Here is an 18326-nt window from a genome sequence, read left to right on the forward strand (position 1 = left end):
CATGCTCTTTTCCATTTCATGTTTTTAACCTCTCAGAGCCGAGTCACAAAACAGCCTCACAATGTGTTCATTCAAGGAACCATCGTTCCTGCACAAGCCTCGTTTCTTTCTGTCAACAACACATCGTAATCTCTACATTTCTCATGGAAAAATAAATTAGTGACATTAGATTTTGGTATTTTGGAACAATAACAGATGGATACAGTTGTTGCACTGGTTACATCGAATCATCAACCTGCGTGAAAAGGACTTCTAACAATAATCTGTCACCAGGCCTCACCAGTCACCGTCTGATTATTCCATCGTCTCTTCATTCATTACCCACAATTCCCCTTAAATAGAGCTGCTTTCACCGGCATGACCATTCTCCATACTGAGGCTGTCTCATTACCAAGCAGAGCATAATCACTGGCACAGACTGTTTAGTCCGAATGGCTCATTTCTGTGTAATTCTATAATTTTGTAGGCTCATTGTAAGTGGTCCCTGGATTTGATGATTCATTGTAACTGGTCCCTGGATTTGGAGCCTCACTGTAAGGGGTCCATGGATTTCATGCCTCAGTGCAAGTGGTCCCTCGATTTGATGCCTCATTGCAAGTGGTCCCTGGATTTGGAGTCACAATGCATGAGGTTCCTGGATTTGGTGTCTTAATGTAAGTGGTCCCTGGATTTTGTCACGTATTCAACTATCATTGTAACCCATGTATAAGCTGACCTAAGTTGTACACCTTGAGAACATTGAACACAAGGCGGTGAACTTGTGGCAGACACTCCTAACCTGGACTTACAGGTATAAAAGGGAAAGCTCCACCCACCTTCATCGCTTGAGGTCTTGGTAATAAAGGCAACTGGTCACAGAGTGACCTTCTCTCAAATATGGGCCTCGTGTCCATTTATACTGTATAGTAAGTACATGTCATTGGCGACGAGAAACTGGGATTTAAACCACGTGAGCATAGCCACTAGTACCACAGAAGAGAGGTACTGTGTTGGTGATGATTGGGACGACTTTATTGAGAGACTACAGCAAAGTTTTGTCACTAAGAAATGGTTGGGACAGGATTCGGCCGACAAACGCAGAGCTCATCTCCTGACGGTTTGTGGATCCAGAACGTACTCCCTGATGAAGGCCCTTCTAGCACCAGAGAAGCCGGGGACAAGACATTCGAAGAGCTCAGTAAGTTGATCGGGGAACACCTTAAACCTGTGAGCAGCATGCACAATGCGAGACACCAGTTTTGCATGAACTGGCGGTGAGAAGGACAAAGCGTTCCTGACTTCATGCCTGATCTCCGACGACTGGCGAGCCTATGTAAGTGCACAGATGCAGGCAGAGCGGAGATGATGCGAAACTTTTTTATTGAGGGCATCGGGCGTGCTGGGGTTTTCAGGAAACTGATTGAGACCAAAGACTTGACCTTGGAAGCGGCTCTGATAGCCCAGACTTTAACTCAGGGGAGGAAGAGACCAGAATGATGTATGACAAAAATCTTGGCTCAAATAGAAACATAGAAACATAGAAACATAGAAAATAGGTGCAGGAGTAGGCCATTCGGCCCTTCGAGCCTCCACCGCCATCCAATAAGATCATGGCTGATCATTCACCTCAGTACCCCTTTCTTGCTTTCTCTCCATACCCACTTGATCCCTTTAGCTGTAAGGGCCATATCTAACTCCCTCTTGAATATATCCAATGAACTGGCATCAACAACTCTCTGTGACAGGGAATTCTACAGGTTAACAACTCTGAGTGAAGAAGTTCCTCCTCGTCTCAGTCCTAAATGGCCTACCCCTTATCCTAAGACTATGTCCCCTGGTTCTGGATTTCCCCAACATCGGGACTTCTGGACTTCCTCAACATGGGGAACATTCTTCCCGCATCTAACCTGTCCAGTCCCGTCAGAATGTTATAAGTTTCTATGAGATCCCCTCTCATCCTTCTAAACGCCAGTGAACAAAGGCCCAGTTGATCCAATCTCTCCCCATATGACAGTCCAGCCATCCCGGGAACTAGTCTGGTGAACCTTCGCTGCACTCCCTCAATAGCAAGAACGTCCTTCCTGAGATTAGGAGACCAAAACTGAACACAATATTCCAGGTGAAGCCTCACCAAGGACCTGTAGACCTGCAGTATATAAGAACATAAGAACTAGGAACAGGAGTAGGCCATCTAGCCCCTCGAGCCTGCTCCGCCATTCAACAAGATCATGGCTGATCTGGCCGTGGACTCAGCTCCACTTACCCGCCCGCTCCCCATAACCCTTAATTCCCTTATTGGTTAAAAATCTATCTATCTGTGATTTGAATACATTCAATGAGCTAGCCTCAACTGCTTCCTTGGGCAGATAATACCACAGATTCACAACCCTCTGGGAGAAGAAATTCCTTCTCAACTCGGTTTTAAATTGGCTCCCCCGTATTTTGAGGCTGTGCCCCCTAGTTCTAGTCTCCCCGACCAGTGGAAACAACCTCTCTGCATCTATCTTGTCTATCCCTTTCATTATTTTAAATGTTTCTATAAGATCACCCCTCATCCTTCTGAACTCCAACGAGTAAAGACCCAGTCTACTCAATCTATCATCATAAGGTAACCAACCCCCTCATGTCCGGAATGCGGCAAATGACCAGGGAGTCTACATTGTTAACGCGGCACACAGTTCTCTCGACAGACAAGGGCAATCGGACATGTCCCAGCATGCAGTAGAAACCAAAAGGGGAATTTAACGGAGACAATGGCTAGCTGAATGGTTAATCATGCCATTGCAATGGACAATGCGGCCAGTAATGGGGCAATCAACACCTGTTAATGGTGCACTTAAGGACAGTGACAGAGACAGTCAGAGACGATCGACTGGTAATGGACATTTTGTTTCCAATAACGTGTCCTGCAGCTCATGCTAGAGGTGTGGAGCCAAACACCCAGCCAGAGCCTGCAGGTATCAGCAATATACCTGCAGAAACTGCAACGTCAGTGGTCATTTGGCGCGTATGTGCAGGAAGCCTGCAGCCAGGTTAATGTACGAGGACGGCGGGCCTGCTGTTAGCACTACAAGGCCAAATGAATACTGGGGAAAATCACTGGAAGCTGAAGTTCAGCGAGTTCATGTGGAGCACATATACAGTTCATATACCAGGACGCTACCAATAATGATGAAAGTGCTCCTCAATGGCATCCCATTATTAATGGAGCTAGACACGAGGGCCAGCCAGTCCTTGATGAATATCAACCAATTTGAAAGATTGTGGGTGTCCAAGGCCAGGAGGCCAAAATTATTGCCGATTGATGCACAGCTACGGACATATACAAAGGAGATAATTCCGGTGCTAGATTCGGAGAACAGGTTGCCGCACTGGATTGTCCTGGGGGACGGTCCCACACTACTGGGGAGGAGTTGGCTTGCTGTCATGAACTGGAAATGGGGCGATGTCAATGCATTTCTTCTTTAGAGCGAGTATCATGCTCACAGGTCCTGGACAAATTTGACTCATTATTTCAATCCGGCATCAGCACTTTCATGGGGGCCAAGGTAGTGATTCACATAAACCCAGACGCCAGGCCAGTACACCACAAGACCAGAGCGGTGCCGTACGTGATGCAGGAAAAAATAGAATGCGAATTGGACCGCCTGCTGAGGGAAGGCATCATCTTGCCAGTTGAATTCAGTGACTGGGCGAGCCCGATCGTGCCGGTGCACAAGGCGGATTGGTCAGTCAGGATATGTGGCGCTTACAAGGCCACCATCAATCGGGTGTCACTCCAACACCAGTACCCACTACCGAGAGTGGAGGACCTCTTTGTGACACTATCCGCTGGCAAACTTTTTTCAAAATTGGACCTGACCTCAGCTCACATGACCCGGGAACTGGCGAGTGAATCGAAAAGCCTGACCACCATCACGACACACAAGGGGTTGTTTGAGTTTAACAGATGTCCGTTCGGGATTCGTTCAGCCGCCGTGATCTTTCAGCAAAATATGGAAAGCCTCCTCAAGTCGATTCCAAGGACGGTGGTTTTTCAGGACGACATCCTCATCATGGATCGCGATGCTGAAGAACACCTCCATGAACTGGATGAGGTGCTACGCAGACTGGACCGGGTAGGTCTGCGACTGCAAAAGGCAAAGTGCGTCTTCTGAGCTCAAGAGGTAGAATTCCTGGGGATGAGGGTAGCAGCTGACGGGATCAGACCTGCTCTGTCCAAAACGGAAGCGATCCGGAGAGCACCCAGACCCCGTAACACGATGGAGCTGCATTCATTCCTGGGGCTCCTGAAATATTTTGGTAACTTTCTTCCCAAGTATGGCATACTGTGAGAGCGCCTGCACATGCTCCCATTCAAAGGTCGCGATTGGGTTTGGGGGAACAGCCAGGAAAGGGCTTTTGATAGAGCACGCAACTTGTTATGCTCCAACAAACTGTTAATATTACATGACCCATGTAAGAAACTTGTTCTAACGTGCGATGCGTCGTCCGAAGGGGTCGGGTGTGTTTTGCAGCATGTGAATGCCAATGGTCAGTTACAGCCGGTAGCTTATGCCTCCAGAAGTCTGTCCCAGGCAGAAAGGGGCTGCGGGATGGTAGAAAAGGAAGTGCTAGCATGTGTATATGCAGTAAACAAAAATGCACCAGTACCTGATTGGCTGGAAATTTGAGCTGGAGACAGATCACAAATGCCTAACGTCCCTTTTGGCCGACAACAAGGCCATAAATACGAATGCGTTGGCCCGCATACAGAGGTGGGCACTCACGTTAGCCGCCTATGTCAATACAATTCAGCACAGACTGGGCACTGAAAACTGCGCCGATGCACTCAGCAGGCTCCCACTAGCCACCACCGAGGGGGCAACTGGGCATCATGCTGAGATGGTCATGGCTATTGAAGCTTTCGAAAGCGAAGGTTCACCTGTGACAGCCCGTCAGATTAAAGTCTGGACAAATAAAGACCCCCTACTGTCTTTAGTTAAGAAATGTGTCGTGAATGGGGACTGGGCAGCCACGTACAGGGCATGCCCTGAGGAATTTAAACCGTTTCATCGGCACAAGGATGAACTCTCGATTCAGGCCGATTGCCGACTATGGGAAAAGCGAGCAGTCATGTCCCAGAGGGGCAGAGAGGTGTTTATCAATGAACTTCACAATGGGCATCCGGGCACTGTCATGATGAAGGCAATTGCCAGGTCACACATTTGGTGGACAGGGATAGATGCAGACCTGGAACTTTGTGTTCGCAGGTGCAACACGTGTGCTCAGCTGCTCAACGCACCCAGGGAAGCCGCCATTAGCCCCTGGTCCTGGCCCGCCAAGCCATGGTCACGCATCCATGTGAACTACGCAGGTCCTTTCATGGGAAAACATTTTTTGGATGTAGTTGACGCCTACTCTAAATGGATTGATTGTGCCATTTTAAATTCAAGCACATCCTCTGCAACGGTAGAAAGTATACGGGCAATGTTCGCTGCCCATGATGTACCGGATGTCTTGGTAAGCTACAATGGCCCGTTTCCTGAACAAGCGTGTGGGGACCTTTGCAGTTCCAGCTGTAGATTTAGTTTTAATTTCTCAGATAACTGATTTTACTGTCCGGTTCTTCCTTTTCCCGCCTTAAACTACAAACACGGTCCCTGGTCGCCCTTTTTCTTTGCTCTCAGACCCGTTCATTTGCAGCGCCTGCCAAAGAATTAGAAACTTGTTTTAGGGTGATACTCAGACTTTAGCCACCTCGTTCTCTCTCACGCCTTCTTCAATTCAAAAGAACATTCTACTTAGGAGTCAATCAGTTTATTAACCTTCGAGTCCGAATGTAACAACCCAGAATGGGAGTTCTTACAGAGACCAGAACCGGGGCAGTTTGCACACTCTGACCCTCTTCCCTTTTCACAGAAGGACTCCCAGTTCTGGTCTCACTGCTGCCTGTGCGGCGGATCGATCGATAATCTATGTAATCCAACTTTTACAAAGATTGAGTGGATTGTGTCCCGTTACAGAATAAGTGGGGAGTGATTCCCTCCCATTACATATAGTTTGAAACTGAACCCTAATTTAATCCTGATTGTAACAGCCTGGAATTTACAAGTGAAATGTGGATTAAGACAAAGGGAAACAAAAAAGTGTTTGGAAATATGTGGCTAATGGGGAAGTTACTAATATAATCCGCAATTTTAACAATTATTGGCGGGATTTTTGAATTTCTAAATCCTTCGAAGACTGACTGTTCAGAACAGTCATTTCCGCCCAGGTTTCTTTGGTGGGCTAAGCAGGCTACGATTGGTCATCCTAAAGGACCAATGAAATTCACCACAGAGCGACCAATCACAAGTTAGCTCCCTGCATTCCTTCAGAAGGTATAAGGCAGATGTGGGAGGAGTTTCTCATTCTTTCCATGAACGTGTCGATTGTGGAACTGCCTCGAAGTTAGAAACATAGAAACATAGAAAATATGTGCAGGAGTAGGCCATTCGGCCCTTCTAGCCTGCACCGCCATGAAGATGAAAAACCGGCGGTAAAGCTCGGGCCAAGGCCAAGTTTCGCCGGACTGCAGTTCCCTGTGGGCCGTGTTCACAGGCTCCTGCGGAAGGGGAACTACGCTGAGCGTGTGGGTGCCGGAGCCCCGGTCTACATGACTGCTGTGCTCGAGTATCTGACCGGCTGAAATCCTGGAGCTGGCAGGCAAACCGGCCCGCGACAACAAGAAGAACCGCACCAGCCCAAGACACCTGCAGCTGGCCATCCGCAACGACCAGGTGCTCAACAAGCTGCTGGGAAAGGTGGCCATCGCTCAGGGCGGGGTGCTGCCTAATATCCAGGCTGTGCTGCTGCCCAAGAAAACCAACAGTGTGTCCAAGAGCAAGTAAAGCGGACAGGATTTAATCTAATAAACCAAAGGCTCTTTTCCGAGCCACCCACAGTATCAATGTAAGGGCTGGTTAATGCTCTCTGGATCACAATTGTCCCAAATCTAAATTAACTTTGAATCTCTGCAATTAAGCGGTTAGTTTCCTGATCAGAAATGACCCTCAGACATTGTCGGTTCTAAACTGGTCACTGCTGACAGACAGTGCAACAGGTTTGCTGTTGTAAAATCCTGCTGTAAGGTACCATAAATCATTTCTGGCCTGCGAGGTGGTAAATTTACCCCGATTGCGATGGCCGGGTTGGTCTGCGACTGAAAAAGGTGAAGTGCATCTTCATAGCTCCAGAGGTAGAATTCCTGCGGATGAGGGTAGCAGCAGATGGGATCAACCGACTGTGTCCAAAACGGAAGCGATCCAGAGAGCACCCAGACCGCGTAACACGACGGAGTTGCATTCATTACTGGGGCTCCTGAATTATTTTGCTCACTTTCTTCCCAAGTTGACACGCTGTATAGAGCCGCGACACGTGCTCCTGCACAAAGGTCGTGAATGGTTCTGGGGGGACAGCCAGGAAAGGGCTTCTGATAGAGCACAAAATTTGCTATGCACCAACAATCTGTTAACGCTATATGACCCATGTAAGAAACTTGTTTTAACATGCGATGCATCGTCCTATGTGGCCAGGTGTGTGTTGCAGCATGTGAATGCTAATGGTCAGTTTCAGCCAGTGGCTTATGCCTCCAGATATCTGTCCCAGGCAGAACGGGGCTACGGGATGGTAGAGAAATAAGCGCTTGCATGGATATATGCTGTACAAAAAAATGCACCAGTACCTGTTCCGCAGGAAGTGTGAGCTGGAGACAGATCACAAACCCCGAACGTCCTTTTTGGCCGACAACAAGGCCATACATGCAAATGCATTGACCCCCATACAGACGGGCCACTCACGTTAGCCGCCGATGACTACACAATTCATCACAGACCGGGCACTGAAAACTGCACCGATGCACTCAGCAGGCTCCCACTAGCCACCATCGAGGGGCCAACCGAGCATGCTGCTGAGATGGTCATTGCTGTTGAAGTTTTCGAAAGCGAAGGCTCACCTGTGACAGCCCGTCAGATCAAAATCTGGAAAAATAGAGACCCACTACTGTCTTTAGTCAAGAAATGTGTCCTAAATCGGGACTGGGCAGCCACGTACGGGACATTCCCTGAGGAATTCAAACCATTTCACAGACGCAACGATGAACCCTCGATTCAGGCCGATTGCCTACTATGGGGAAACCGTGTAGTCATGCCCCAGATGGGCAGAGAGATGTTCAACAGAGAACTCCACAATGAGCACCCGGGCATTGTCATGATGAAGGCAATTGCCAGGTCACACGTTTGCTGGCCAGGGATAGATGCCGACCTGGAATTTTGTGTTCACAGACGCAACACGTATTCCCAGCTGGGCAATGCGCCCAGGGAAGTTTCCCCTTAGCCCCTGGTCCTGGCCCGCCAACCATGGTCATGTATCCATGTGGACTACGCAAGTCCTTTCATGAGAAAAAATGTATTTGGTTGCAGTAGACGCCTACTTCAAATGGATCGATGTGACATTCTCAATTCAAGCACATCCTCCGCCAAGGTAGAAAGTCAACGTGCAATGTTCGCTGCCCATGGTCGACCGGACGCATTGGTCAGCGACAATGGCCCGTGCTTTACAAACATTGACTTCCAGGACTCCATGTCAGAACGGCACCGTTCAAGCCGGCCTCAAATGGTCAGGTGGAAGGAGCAGTGCAGATAATCAAACAGTGGATGCTCAGAATCCAAAGGGGTTCCCTACAAAGCCGCTTATCATGCCTCCTGTTGTCCAATAGATCCCGACCACACTCGCCACAGGGGTTCCACCCGCAGAGCTGCTAATGAAAAGGACACTCAAAACCATGTGATCCATTATACGCCACACCATGAAAGAAATTGATGAGAGCAGGCGCCAGTCACAATGTGACTACCGTGACGGGAATACGAGGGCGCGATGTATTGATGTCAATGACTCTGCCTTTGTCCTCAACTACGCTGCAGGGCTTAAATAACTTGCAGGCACTGTGATTGCCCAAAGAGGGAAATAGGATTCTGATAGTTAAACTTACCAATGGACAAATCTGCCGCAAACACGTGGATGAAACAAAAAGGGGGTTCAGCAACCCCATAGAAGAAGCAGAGGAAGAACACGATGTAGAGTTTACTCCACCACAGGTGACCAAACATCGGAACCACGTGGAGGAGAGCCCAGTCACTGTGGGCAGTCCGGACAGGCCTGAGGCACCGCAAACAGCAGACACTCAGGCCAGCGCCCAACAACCGGAACCCCAACTCAGACGCTCTACAAGGGAGTGTAAACCACCAGAGAGACTTAACCTGTGATCTCAATAAGACTTTGGGGGGAGGTGATGTCATGTATTCAACTATCATTGTCACCCATATATAAGCTGACCGAAGTTGTACACCTTGAGAACATTGACCACAATGGGGTGAACTTGTGGGAGACACTCCTAACCTTGACTTTCAAGTATAAAAGGAGGACCTCCACCCACCTTCATCACTTGAGGTATTGGTAAAAAAGGTAACTGGTCACAGAGTGACCTTCTCTCAAGTATGGGCCTCGTGTGCATTTATACAGTATCGTAACGACATATCAGATTTGGTGTCACAATGTAAGTGGTCCCTGGATTTGGTGTCACTATGTAAGGGAAGCCTGGATTTGTTGTCAACAGCACCTGTGGACAACCCCGCAGATCAGCAACGCATTCAGCACAGAATGATCCCACTAAAATCTATTCCCAATTAACACTACCCAAAGTAATTCACCAGAAACAGCCCCGTGCCTGCAAAGAACTGCAGCCCCGCATTTAGCTTCGGTGGAATACACAATACCAAACATTTTAAAGAAAAAGGAAACCCATCATAGTTCAAGAAAGGCGATTATTGGGCAGTAAATACCCCTCACTCATACAACTCATTCACCTCTACTCTCCAACTCCCCCTCGCCAACTACTCTTTCGCCCCTACTCTCCAAACCCCTCACCCAACTCCTCTATCACCACATTTCTTTCAAACCCTCACCCCAACTCCTCTTTCACCCTTCTCTCCAAATCCCTCCCCCAACTCCTCTTTCACCCCGACAATTTCATTTTCAACATCACTTACACAAGTCATCCACACTGGAGGTAAATCTGAGGAGCTTCTGTGTGATGGTGAGGTGATCACTGGACAATAAAGTGCAGAGACTGATGGGAGGCTGCTCATTACCCTCGGTGAGATTTAATCCCCTTACCACTGAATACTGCACACAGACGGTCACCTTGGTAACGGAATGGTCATTGTGACATCACTTTCTAAACAAGGGCACACAGGACAATGGGTCATCAATAAATGGTAAAGGGATTAAACACTCTGCAATTACATTGTAAATAATAGTAAATAAATGCTGAAAAATAACTGGCGAAGATAATAGCTTATCTCTGTGAAATTCACGAGCTAACAATACGAATGATGTGTTTAGTTTACACACACACACACACACTTACACATATATATATAGCAAAGACTTTGTGTACACACTTTTCAGTTGTTGTACTTAAGCTGATGCAATATGTTTTATTAGGTCTTGCTGCGTCAGGATATAAAGATACCGCACGCTATTGCTCCTCCTGCTGCCTGGGGGAATGGAGCAGATATTTAAAGGGACATGGACTCCCTTTTCTCTGCCTAGTTATACTTCAAAGAACAGTCTAGTTTATCTCGCAGTGTCGGAGGACTTCACAAGCCGAGCTCCCATTAACAGTTGCTCCCTTCTGTATTGTGCAGTGATTGTAAAGCTGTATATTTTCAGTGACTTGAGCCTTTCTATAATGTCTCAATTGTTTTTGATGATCCATTTGAATTGCTTTTTTAACTTGAAAGGATTTAAGAATTATGCATTGTGACGAAGGATTTGTTTAAAGGTGGATTTAAATTTGTTTGAAAATATTCTTTCTAACCCTCCCCCAACCCCACAAATTTTAGAACACTCTGCAATACTGACTGGGAAGCTCCCAAGTTAGGTCCTTGATCTGGGCTATTAGTTGTTCTCAGTCAAGGCAGCAATTCAGGGGTTCTAATTGTCCTCACTACCACTGGGTTAAATATAAGTAAAAATTTTCCAGTGCCCTTGCTCTTGATACCGATCCAGTGATATCAACTGCGAAGTGTGTGAATGTCACTTGAGGGCAGGATTGAACTCGGGTCTGATGCCTATCACAGTGGAAATTTATATCTTGTTCTTAAAGTAACAACTTTTGTAACCTCCATTTGCAGGGTATTAGAAGGGGAGGATCTGCAGCTTGGAAACTCAAACCAATCATCACGTCAGTATTTGAGGGAATCATCAGTTTCATCAGGATCACCTTATCATCAGTCTTTGGAAAAACACCAATCACAGCGAGGAGAAACAGGACATATGTTCTGTGTATGGATGTATCTTCAACCAGTCGTCTAGCCTGTGAGACTCGTATGCCCAGCTGACTCAACACTGTGAATGTGGGGACAGTGGGAATGGATGCAGATGCGCGTCGGGTGAAAACACATCAGGGAGAGGCCGTTTACCAGCTGAGTGTGCAAAGAGATGCAGTCGCTTATCTCAACACCTACTGTAGGCACATGCTAAGTCCTGTCACTGAAAGTGATTAACAGACTGGATTTTGTGTTCAGTGATCTCGGGCGTGTTCGCTATCCCTAACCTGGAAACCAAGGCAAAGAGAGGCATTCTGGAACGTGTGGGGAACTGGAACTTGTCTCTGAGAGTAATCAAAGGCATGGGAACTGAAACAATCGAGAGTTAGAAGGAGAAAAGGCCCCAAATGGAGCAGTCAGAAACAGGACATCAATAGTCGCCTCTTATCATAGAGATATCAAATATTGACACAGTGTGTAATTTGAAATATCAAAATATTAAACTCCAGCCCAGTTTTCAGAATGATTAACATCAGCAGAAACAAATCCCAACTGACAGAACGAACACGATTCAGTCAGAATGTGATTAACAGCAGTAATAACAGTAGAACCCAACCCTTGCAGTCACTTGTGAACTCGCAATTCAGATAACTGAATGAATCTCTTCCCACACTTCCCCAGTGTGAACTCGCTGGAGATTCAGCAGATGATGGAGTGAAACCCTACCCACACACGGAGCAGGTGAACGGCCTCTTCCCGGTGTGACTGTGCCAATGAATTTCTACATCAGACGGGGAGCTGAATCTCTCCCCACAGTCTCCACATTCCCACGGTTTCTCCATGGTGTGGGTGCCCTTGTGTCTCTCCAGTTTGGACGATCAGTTGAAGATTTGTCCACACACACAACACGAGTAGCTTCTCTCTGCTGTGAATGGTGCGAAGTTCTTTCAGGCTGTGTAACTGGTTGAAGCTCTTTCAAGTGCACTGGAACAATCTCACTCAGATGTTTGTGTGTCGTGGTGCTTTCCCAGATGTTTGAAATATTTTCCCACAGAGAGAAGAGACAAACATTCCTGCTTCCACATTCAAAGGCCGAGGATGTTGACCATTTCCACCTTACATGGTTGGGTTCAGACCTGCAGCAGCTGTGTGCAAAGTGAGAATAAAATCAATGAGAGGCTGATTTTCTCTGCTGGCCACTGGGTCTTTTGTGCTGGCCCAATAGGGTGAGACTGTGTTGCCCGATAGGCTGATCCTGGGCTGGCCCAATAGGATGAGCCTGTGCTGCCAGATAGGGTGAGACTGTGCTGGCCCAATATGGTGAGACTGTGCTGGCCCAATAGTGTAAAGCTCTGCTGGGCCGATCGGTTGAGCCTGTGCTGGGCCAATAGGGTGAGATTGTGCTGGCCCGGTAGGGTGAGCCTGGGGGCTGGGCCAATAGGGTGAGCCTGGGCTGGGCCAATAGGGTGAGACTGTGATTGCCCGATAGAGTGAGACTGTGCTGGCCCGATAGTGTGAGACTGTGCTGGCCCAATAGGGTTAGTCTGAGCTGGCCCAACAGTGTGAGCCTCTGCTGGCCGATAGTGTGAACCTGTGCTCGCCCGATAGGGTGAGACTGTGATGGCCCGACAGGATGAGCCTGTGCTGGCCCAATATTGCGAGACTGTGCTGGCCCGATAGTGTGAATCTGTGCTGGCCCGATAGTGCGAGCCTGGATTGGCTCGATAGGGTGAGGCCGGGCTAGCCCAATAGGGTGAGCCTGTGCTGCCTCAATGGGGTGAGCCTGGGCTTGCCCGAGAGGGTGAGGCCGGGTTGCCCCAATAGGGTGCATCAGTGCTGGCCCAATAGGGTGCGATGTCTGCTGTATAGCGTGCACATCTCTGAGCCATACAGAGGTGGTGTATTACACAGCCCTGCAGACCAAGTGCTTGCTGAAAGCTTTGAACTTAAATTGCTGGAGAAATACCATCAACGATGTCTTCACAAGATCCTGCAAATCCCCTGGGAGGACAGATGCACCAACGTTAGCGTCCTTGACCAGGCCAACATCCCCAGTATTGAAGCACTGACCACACTCGACCAGGTCCGCAGGGCGGGCCGCAATGTTCACAAGCCTGACACAAAACTCCCAAAGCAAATGCTCTAGTCGGAACTCCGACATGGCATGCGATCCTAAAGGTGGGCAGAGGATGCGTTTCAAGGACCCTCAAAGCCTGTCTGATAAAGTGCAACATCCCCACCGGCACCTGGGAGTTCCTGGCCAAAGACCACCCTAAGTGGAGGAAGTGCATCCGGGAGGGCATTGAGCATCTCGAGTCTCATCGCATAGAGCATACCGAAATCTAGCACAGGCAATGGAAGGAGCCTGCAGCAAACCAGTCTACAGAACTTTTCCTTCAACCACCGTCCATCCCAACTGGGACAGGGACTGTAATTCCCGTATTTGACTGGTCAGTCACCTGAGAACTCACTTTTATGGTTGGATCAAGACATCCTCGCTTTCGAGCTACTCCCTATGATGATGATGAATAGGGTGAGCATGGGATGGCCCAAAAGGGTGAGCATGGGATGCCCAATAGGGTGAGGCAGGGTTGGACCAATAGGATGAGCCCAGGCCCAGGGTCACCAGACAACAATCAGACAGCAAGGCTCTCCTTCTGGGGCCATTGACCTGGGCACAAACATGTGATCAATCAAACTGACATACACCCTGAAGCCCCGCCCACACGTTGTCCCTGCACAAAGGACCGCACATGCGCCGTGAGACCCGCCCTGACCAAGATGGCGGCCGCTGAGCCCGCTCCCTGCCCGGGAAAAAGTTACCACCAAGAAAGTAATCAAGAAGTCATCACCGAAGGGCGGCAAGAAGCGCAGAAGGTGGAAGAAGGAGAGTTACTCCATCTACATCTACAAACTTCACCCCGACACCGGCATCTCCTCCAAGGCCATGGACATCATGAACTCGGTTGTGAATGATATTTTGGAGCACAACGCGAGTGCGGCTTCCCGCCTGGTCCATTACAACAAGCGCCGCACCATCAGCTCCCGGGAGATCCAGACCGTCGTGCGCCTGCTGCTGTCCGGGGAGCTGGCCAAGCACGCCGTGTCGGAAGGGACAAAGGTGGTGACCAAGTACACCAGCTCCAAGTAAAACTGCACGCTGTCCTGAGAGATCAAACCCAAACACAACGGCTCTTTTAAGCGCCACCCACAACCTCTCTGAAAGAGCTGCACAAACCCATCTCCCTTTAGACTCAATTTACTGTAATTATTTCCTGAACAAGTGGGTGGGGACCTTTGCAGTTCCAGCTGTAGATTTAGTTTTAATTTCTCAGATAACTGATTTTACTGTCCGGTTCTTCCTTTTCCCGCCCTAAACTACAAACACGGTCCCTGGTCGCCCTTTTCCTTTGCTCTCAGACCCGTTCATTTGCAGCGCCTGCCAAAGAATTAGAAACTTGTTTTCGGGTGATACTCAGACTTTAGCCACCTCGTTCTCTCTCACGCCTTCTTCAATTCAAAAGAACATTCTACTTAGGAGTCAATCAGTTTATTAACCTTCGAGTCCGAATGTAACAACCCAGAATGGGAGTTCTGACAGAGACCAGAACCGGGGCAGTTTGAACACTCTGTCCCTCTTCCCTTTTCACGGAAGGACTCCCAGTTCTGGTCTCACTGCTGCCTGTGCGGGGGATCGATCGATAATCTATGAAATCCAACTTTTACAAAGATTGAGTGGATTGTGTCGCGTTACAGAATAAGTGGGGAGTGATTCCCTCCCATTACATATAGTTTGAAACTGAACCCAAATTTAATCCAGATTGTAACAGCCTGGAATTTACAAGTGAAATGTGGATTAAGGCAAAGGGAAACAAAAAAGTGTTTGGAAATATGTGGCTAATGGGGAAGTTACTAATATAATCCGCAATTTTAACAATTATTGGCGGGATTTTTGAATTTCTAAATCCTTCGAAGACTGACTGTTCAGAACAGTCATTTCCGCCCAGTTTTCTTTGGTGGGCTAAGCAGGCTGCGATTGGTCATCGGAAAGGACTAATGAAATTCACCACAGAGCGACCAATCACAAGTTCTCTCCCTGCATTCCTCCAGAAGGTAAAAGGCAGATGTGGGAGGAGTTTCTCATTCTTTCCATGATAGTGTAGATTGTGGAACTGTCTCGAAGATGAAAAACCGGCGGTAAAGCTCGGGCCAAGGCCAAGTGTCGCTCCACCCAGGCCGGACTGCATTTCCCTGTGGGCCGTGTTCACAGGCTCCTGCGGAAGGGGAACTACGCTGAGTGTGTGGGTGCCGGAGCCCCGGTCTACATGGCTGCTGTGCTCGAGTATCTGACCGGCTGAAATCCTGGAGCTGGCCGGCAAACCGGCCCGCGACAACAAGCAGACCCGCACCATCCCCAGACACCTGCAGCTGGCCATCCGCAACGACCAGGAGCTCAACAAGCTGCAGGGAAAGGTGACCATCGCTCAGGGCGGGATGCTGCCTAATATCCAGGCTGTGCTGCTGCCCAAGAAAACCACCAGTGTGTCCAAGAGCAAGTAAAGCGGACAGGATTTAATCTAATAAACCAAAGGCTCTTTTCCGAGCCACCCACAGTATCAATGTAAGGGCAGGTTAATGCTCTCTGGATCACAATTGTCCCAGATCTAAATTAACTTTGAATCTCTGCAATTAAGCGGTTAGTTTCCTGATCAGAAATGACCCTCAGACATTGTCGGTTATAATCTTGTCACTGCTGACAGACAGTGCAACAGGTTTGCTGTTGTAAAATCCTGCTGTAAGGTACCATAAATCATTTCTGGCCTGCGAGGCGGTAAACTTACCCCGATTGCGATGGCCGGGTTGGTCTGCGACTGAAAAAGGTGAAGTGCATCTTCATAGCTCCAGAGGTAGAATTCCTGCGGATGAGGGTAGCAGCAGACGGGATCAACCGACTGTGTCCAAAACGGAAGCGATCCAGAGAGCAGCCAGACCGCGTAACACGACGGAGTTGCATTCATTACTGGGGCTCCTGAATTATTTTGCTCACTTTCTTCCCAAGTTGAGCACGCTGTTAGAGCCGCGACACGTGCTCCTGCACAAAGGTCGTGAATGGTTCTGGGGAGACAGCCGGGAAAGGGCTTCTGATAGAGCACAAAATTTGTTATGCTCCAACAATCTGTTAACGCTATATGACCCATGTAAGAAACTTGTTTTAACATGCGATGCATCGTCCTATGTGGCCAGGTGTGTGTTGCAGCATGTGAATGCCAATGGTCAGTTTCAGCCAGTAGCTTCTGCCTCCAGATGTCTGTCCCAGGCAGAACGGGGCTACGGGATGGTAGAGAAATAAGCGCTTGCATGGATATATGCTGTAAAAAAAATGCACCAGTACCTGTTCCGCAGGAAGTGTGAGCTGGAGACAGATCACAAACCCCGAACGTCCTTTTTGGCCGACAACAAGGCCATAAATGCAAATGCATTGACCCCCATACAGACGGGCCACTCACGTTAGCCGCCTATGACGCAATTCATCACAGACCGGGCACTGAAAACTGCACCGATGCACTCAGCAGGCTCCCACTAGCCACCACCGTGGGGCCAACCGAGCATGCTGCTGAGATGGTCATGGCTGTTGAAGTTTTCGAAAGCGAAGGCTCACCTGTGACAGCCCGTCAGATCAAAATCTGGGAAAATCGAGACCCACTACTGTCTTTAGTCAAGAAATGTGTCCTAAATGGGGACTGGGCAGCCACGTACGGGACATTCCCTGAGGAATTCAAACCATTTCACAGACGCAAAGATGAACCCTCGATTCAGGCCGATTGCCTACTATGGGGAAACCGTGTAGTCATGCCCCAGATGGGCAGAGAGATGTTCAACAGAGAACTCCACAATGAGCACCCGGGCATTGTAATGATGAAGGCAATTGCCAGGTCACACGTTTGCTGGCCAGGGATAGATGCCGACCTGGAATTTTGTGTTCACAGACGCAACACGTATTCCCAGCTGGGCATTGCGCCCAGGGAAGTCCCCCCTTAGCCCCTTATCCTGGTCCGCCAACCATGGTCATGTATCCATGTGGACTACGCAAGTCCTTTCATGAGAAAAAATGTTTTTGGTTGCAGTAGACGCCTACTTCAAATGGATCGATGTGACATTCTCAATTCAAGCACATCCTCCGCCAAGGTAGAAAGTCAACGTGCAATGTTCGCTGCCCATGGTCGACCGGACGCATTGGTCAGCGACAATGGCCCGTGCTTTACAAACATTGACTTCCAGGACTTCATGGCAGGAAATGGTATCAACCATGTCAGAACGGCACCGTTCAAGCCGGCCTCAAATGGTCAGGTGGAAGGAGCAGTGCAGATAATCAAACAGTGGATGCTCAGAATCCAAAGGGGTTCCCTACAAAGCCGCTTATCATGCCTCCTGTTGTCCAATAGATCCCGAGCACATTCGCCACAGGGGTTCCACCCGCAGAGCTGCTAATGAAAAGGACACTCAAAACCAGGTGATCCATTATACGCCACACCATGAAAGAAATTGTTGAGAGCAGGCGCCAGTCACAATGTAACTACCGTGATGGGAATACGAGGGCGCGATGTATTGATGTCAATGACTCTGCCTTTGTCCTCAACTACGCTGCAGGGCTTAAATAACTTGCAGGCACTGTGATTGCCCAAAGAGGGAAATAGGATTCTGATAGTTAAACTTACCAATGGACAAATCTGCCGCAAACACGTGGATGAAACTAAAAGGGGGTTCAGCAACCCCATAGAAGAAGCAGAGGAAGAACACGATGTAGAGTTTACTCCACCACAGGTGACCAAACATCGGAACCAAGTGGAGGAGAGCCCAGTCACTGTGGGCAGTCCGGACAGGCCTGAGGCATCGCAAACAGCAGACACTCAGGCCAACGCCCAACAACCGGAACCCCAACTCAGGCGCTCTACAAGGGAGTGTAAACCACCAGAGAGACTTAACCTGTGATCTCAA

At 48.7% G+C, this 18326-nt stretch overlaps 1 protein-coding gene across 1 annotated transcript; it reads left to right on the forward strand.

Annotated features, from left to right (window-relative positions):
• Positions 1-4241: 4241 nt before the first annotated feature.
• Positions 4242-14481, forward strand: LOC139242212 (histone H2B 1/2-like). The gene is made up of 2 exons (XM_070870272.1): positions 4242-4309; positions 14112-14481. Exons 1-2 carry the CDS (start codon positions 4242-4244, stop codon positions 14479-14481), a joined length of 438 nt encoding a protein of 145 aa, XP_070726373.1.
• Positions 14482-18326: the final 3845 nt, after the last annotated feature.

This window comes from Pristiophorus japonicus, unplaced genomic scaffold (assembly GCF_044704955.1).
Source record: "Pristiophorus japonicus isolate sPriJap1 unplaced genomic scaffold, sPriJap1.hap1 HAP1_SCAFFOLD_125, whole genome shotgun sequence".
Lineage (NCBI taxonomy): Eukaryota > Metazoa > Chordata > Chondrichthyes > Pristiophoridae > Pristiophorus > Pristiophorus japonicus.

Excerpts from the sequence above, each read along its gene's own strand:
- LOC139242212 (XM_070870272.1), top strand. The coding sequence starts at position 4,242 with ATGGAGCTGCATTCATTCCTGGGGCTCCTGAAATATTTTGGTAACTTT. Across the intron at positions 4,310-14,111 it reads CTTCCCAAGTATGGCATACT|ATGGCGGCCGCTGAGCCCGC; the intron begins GTGAGAGCGCCT and ends GCCCTGACCAAG.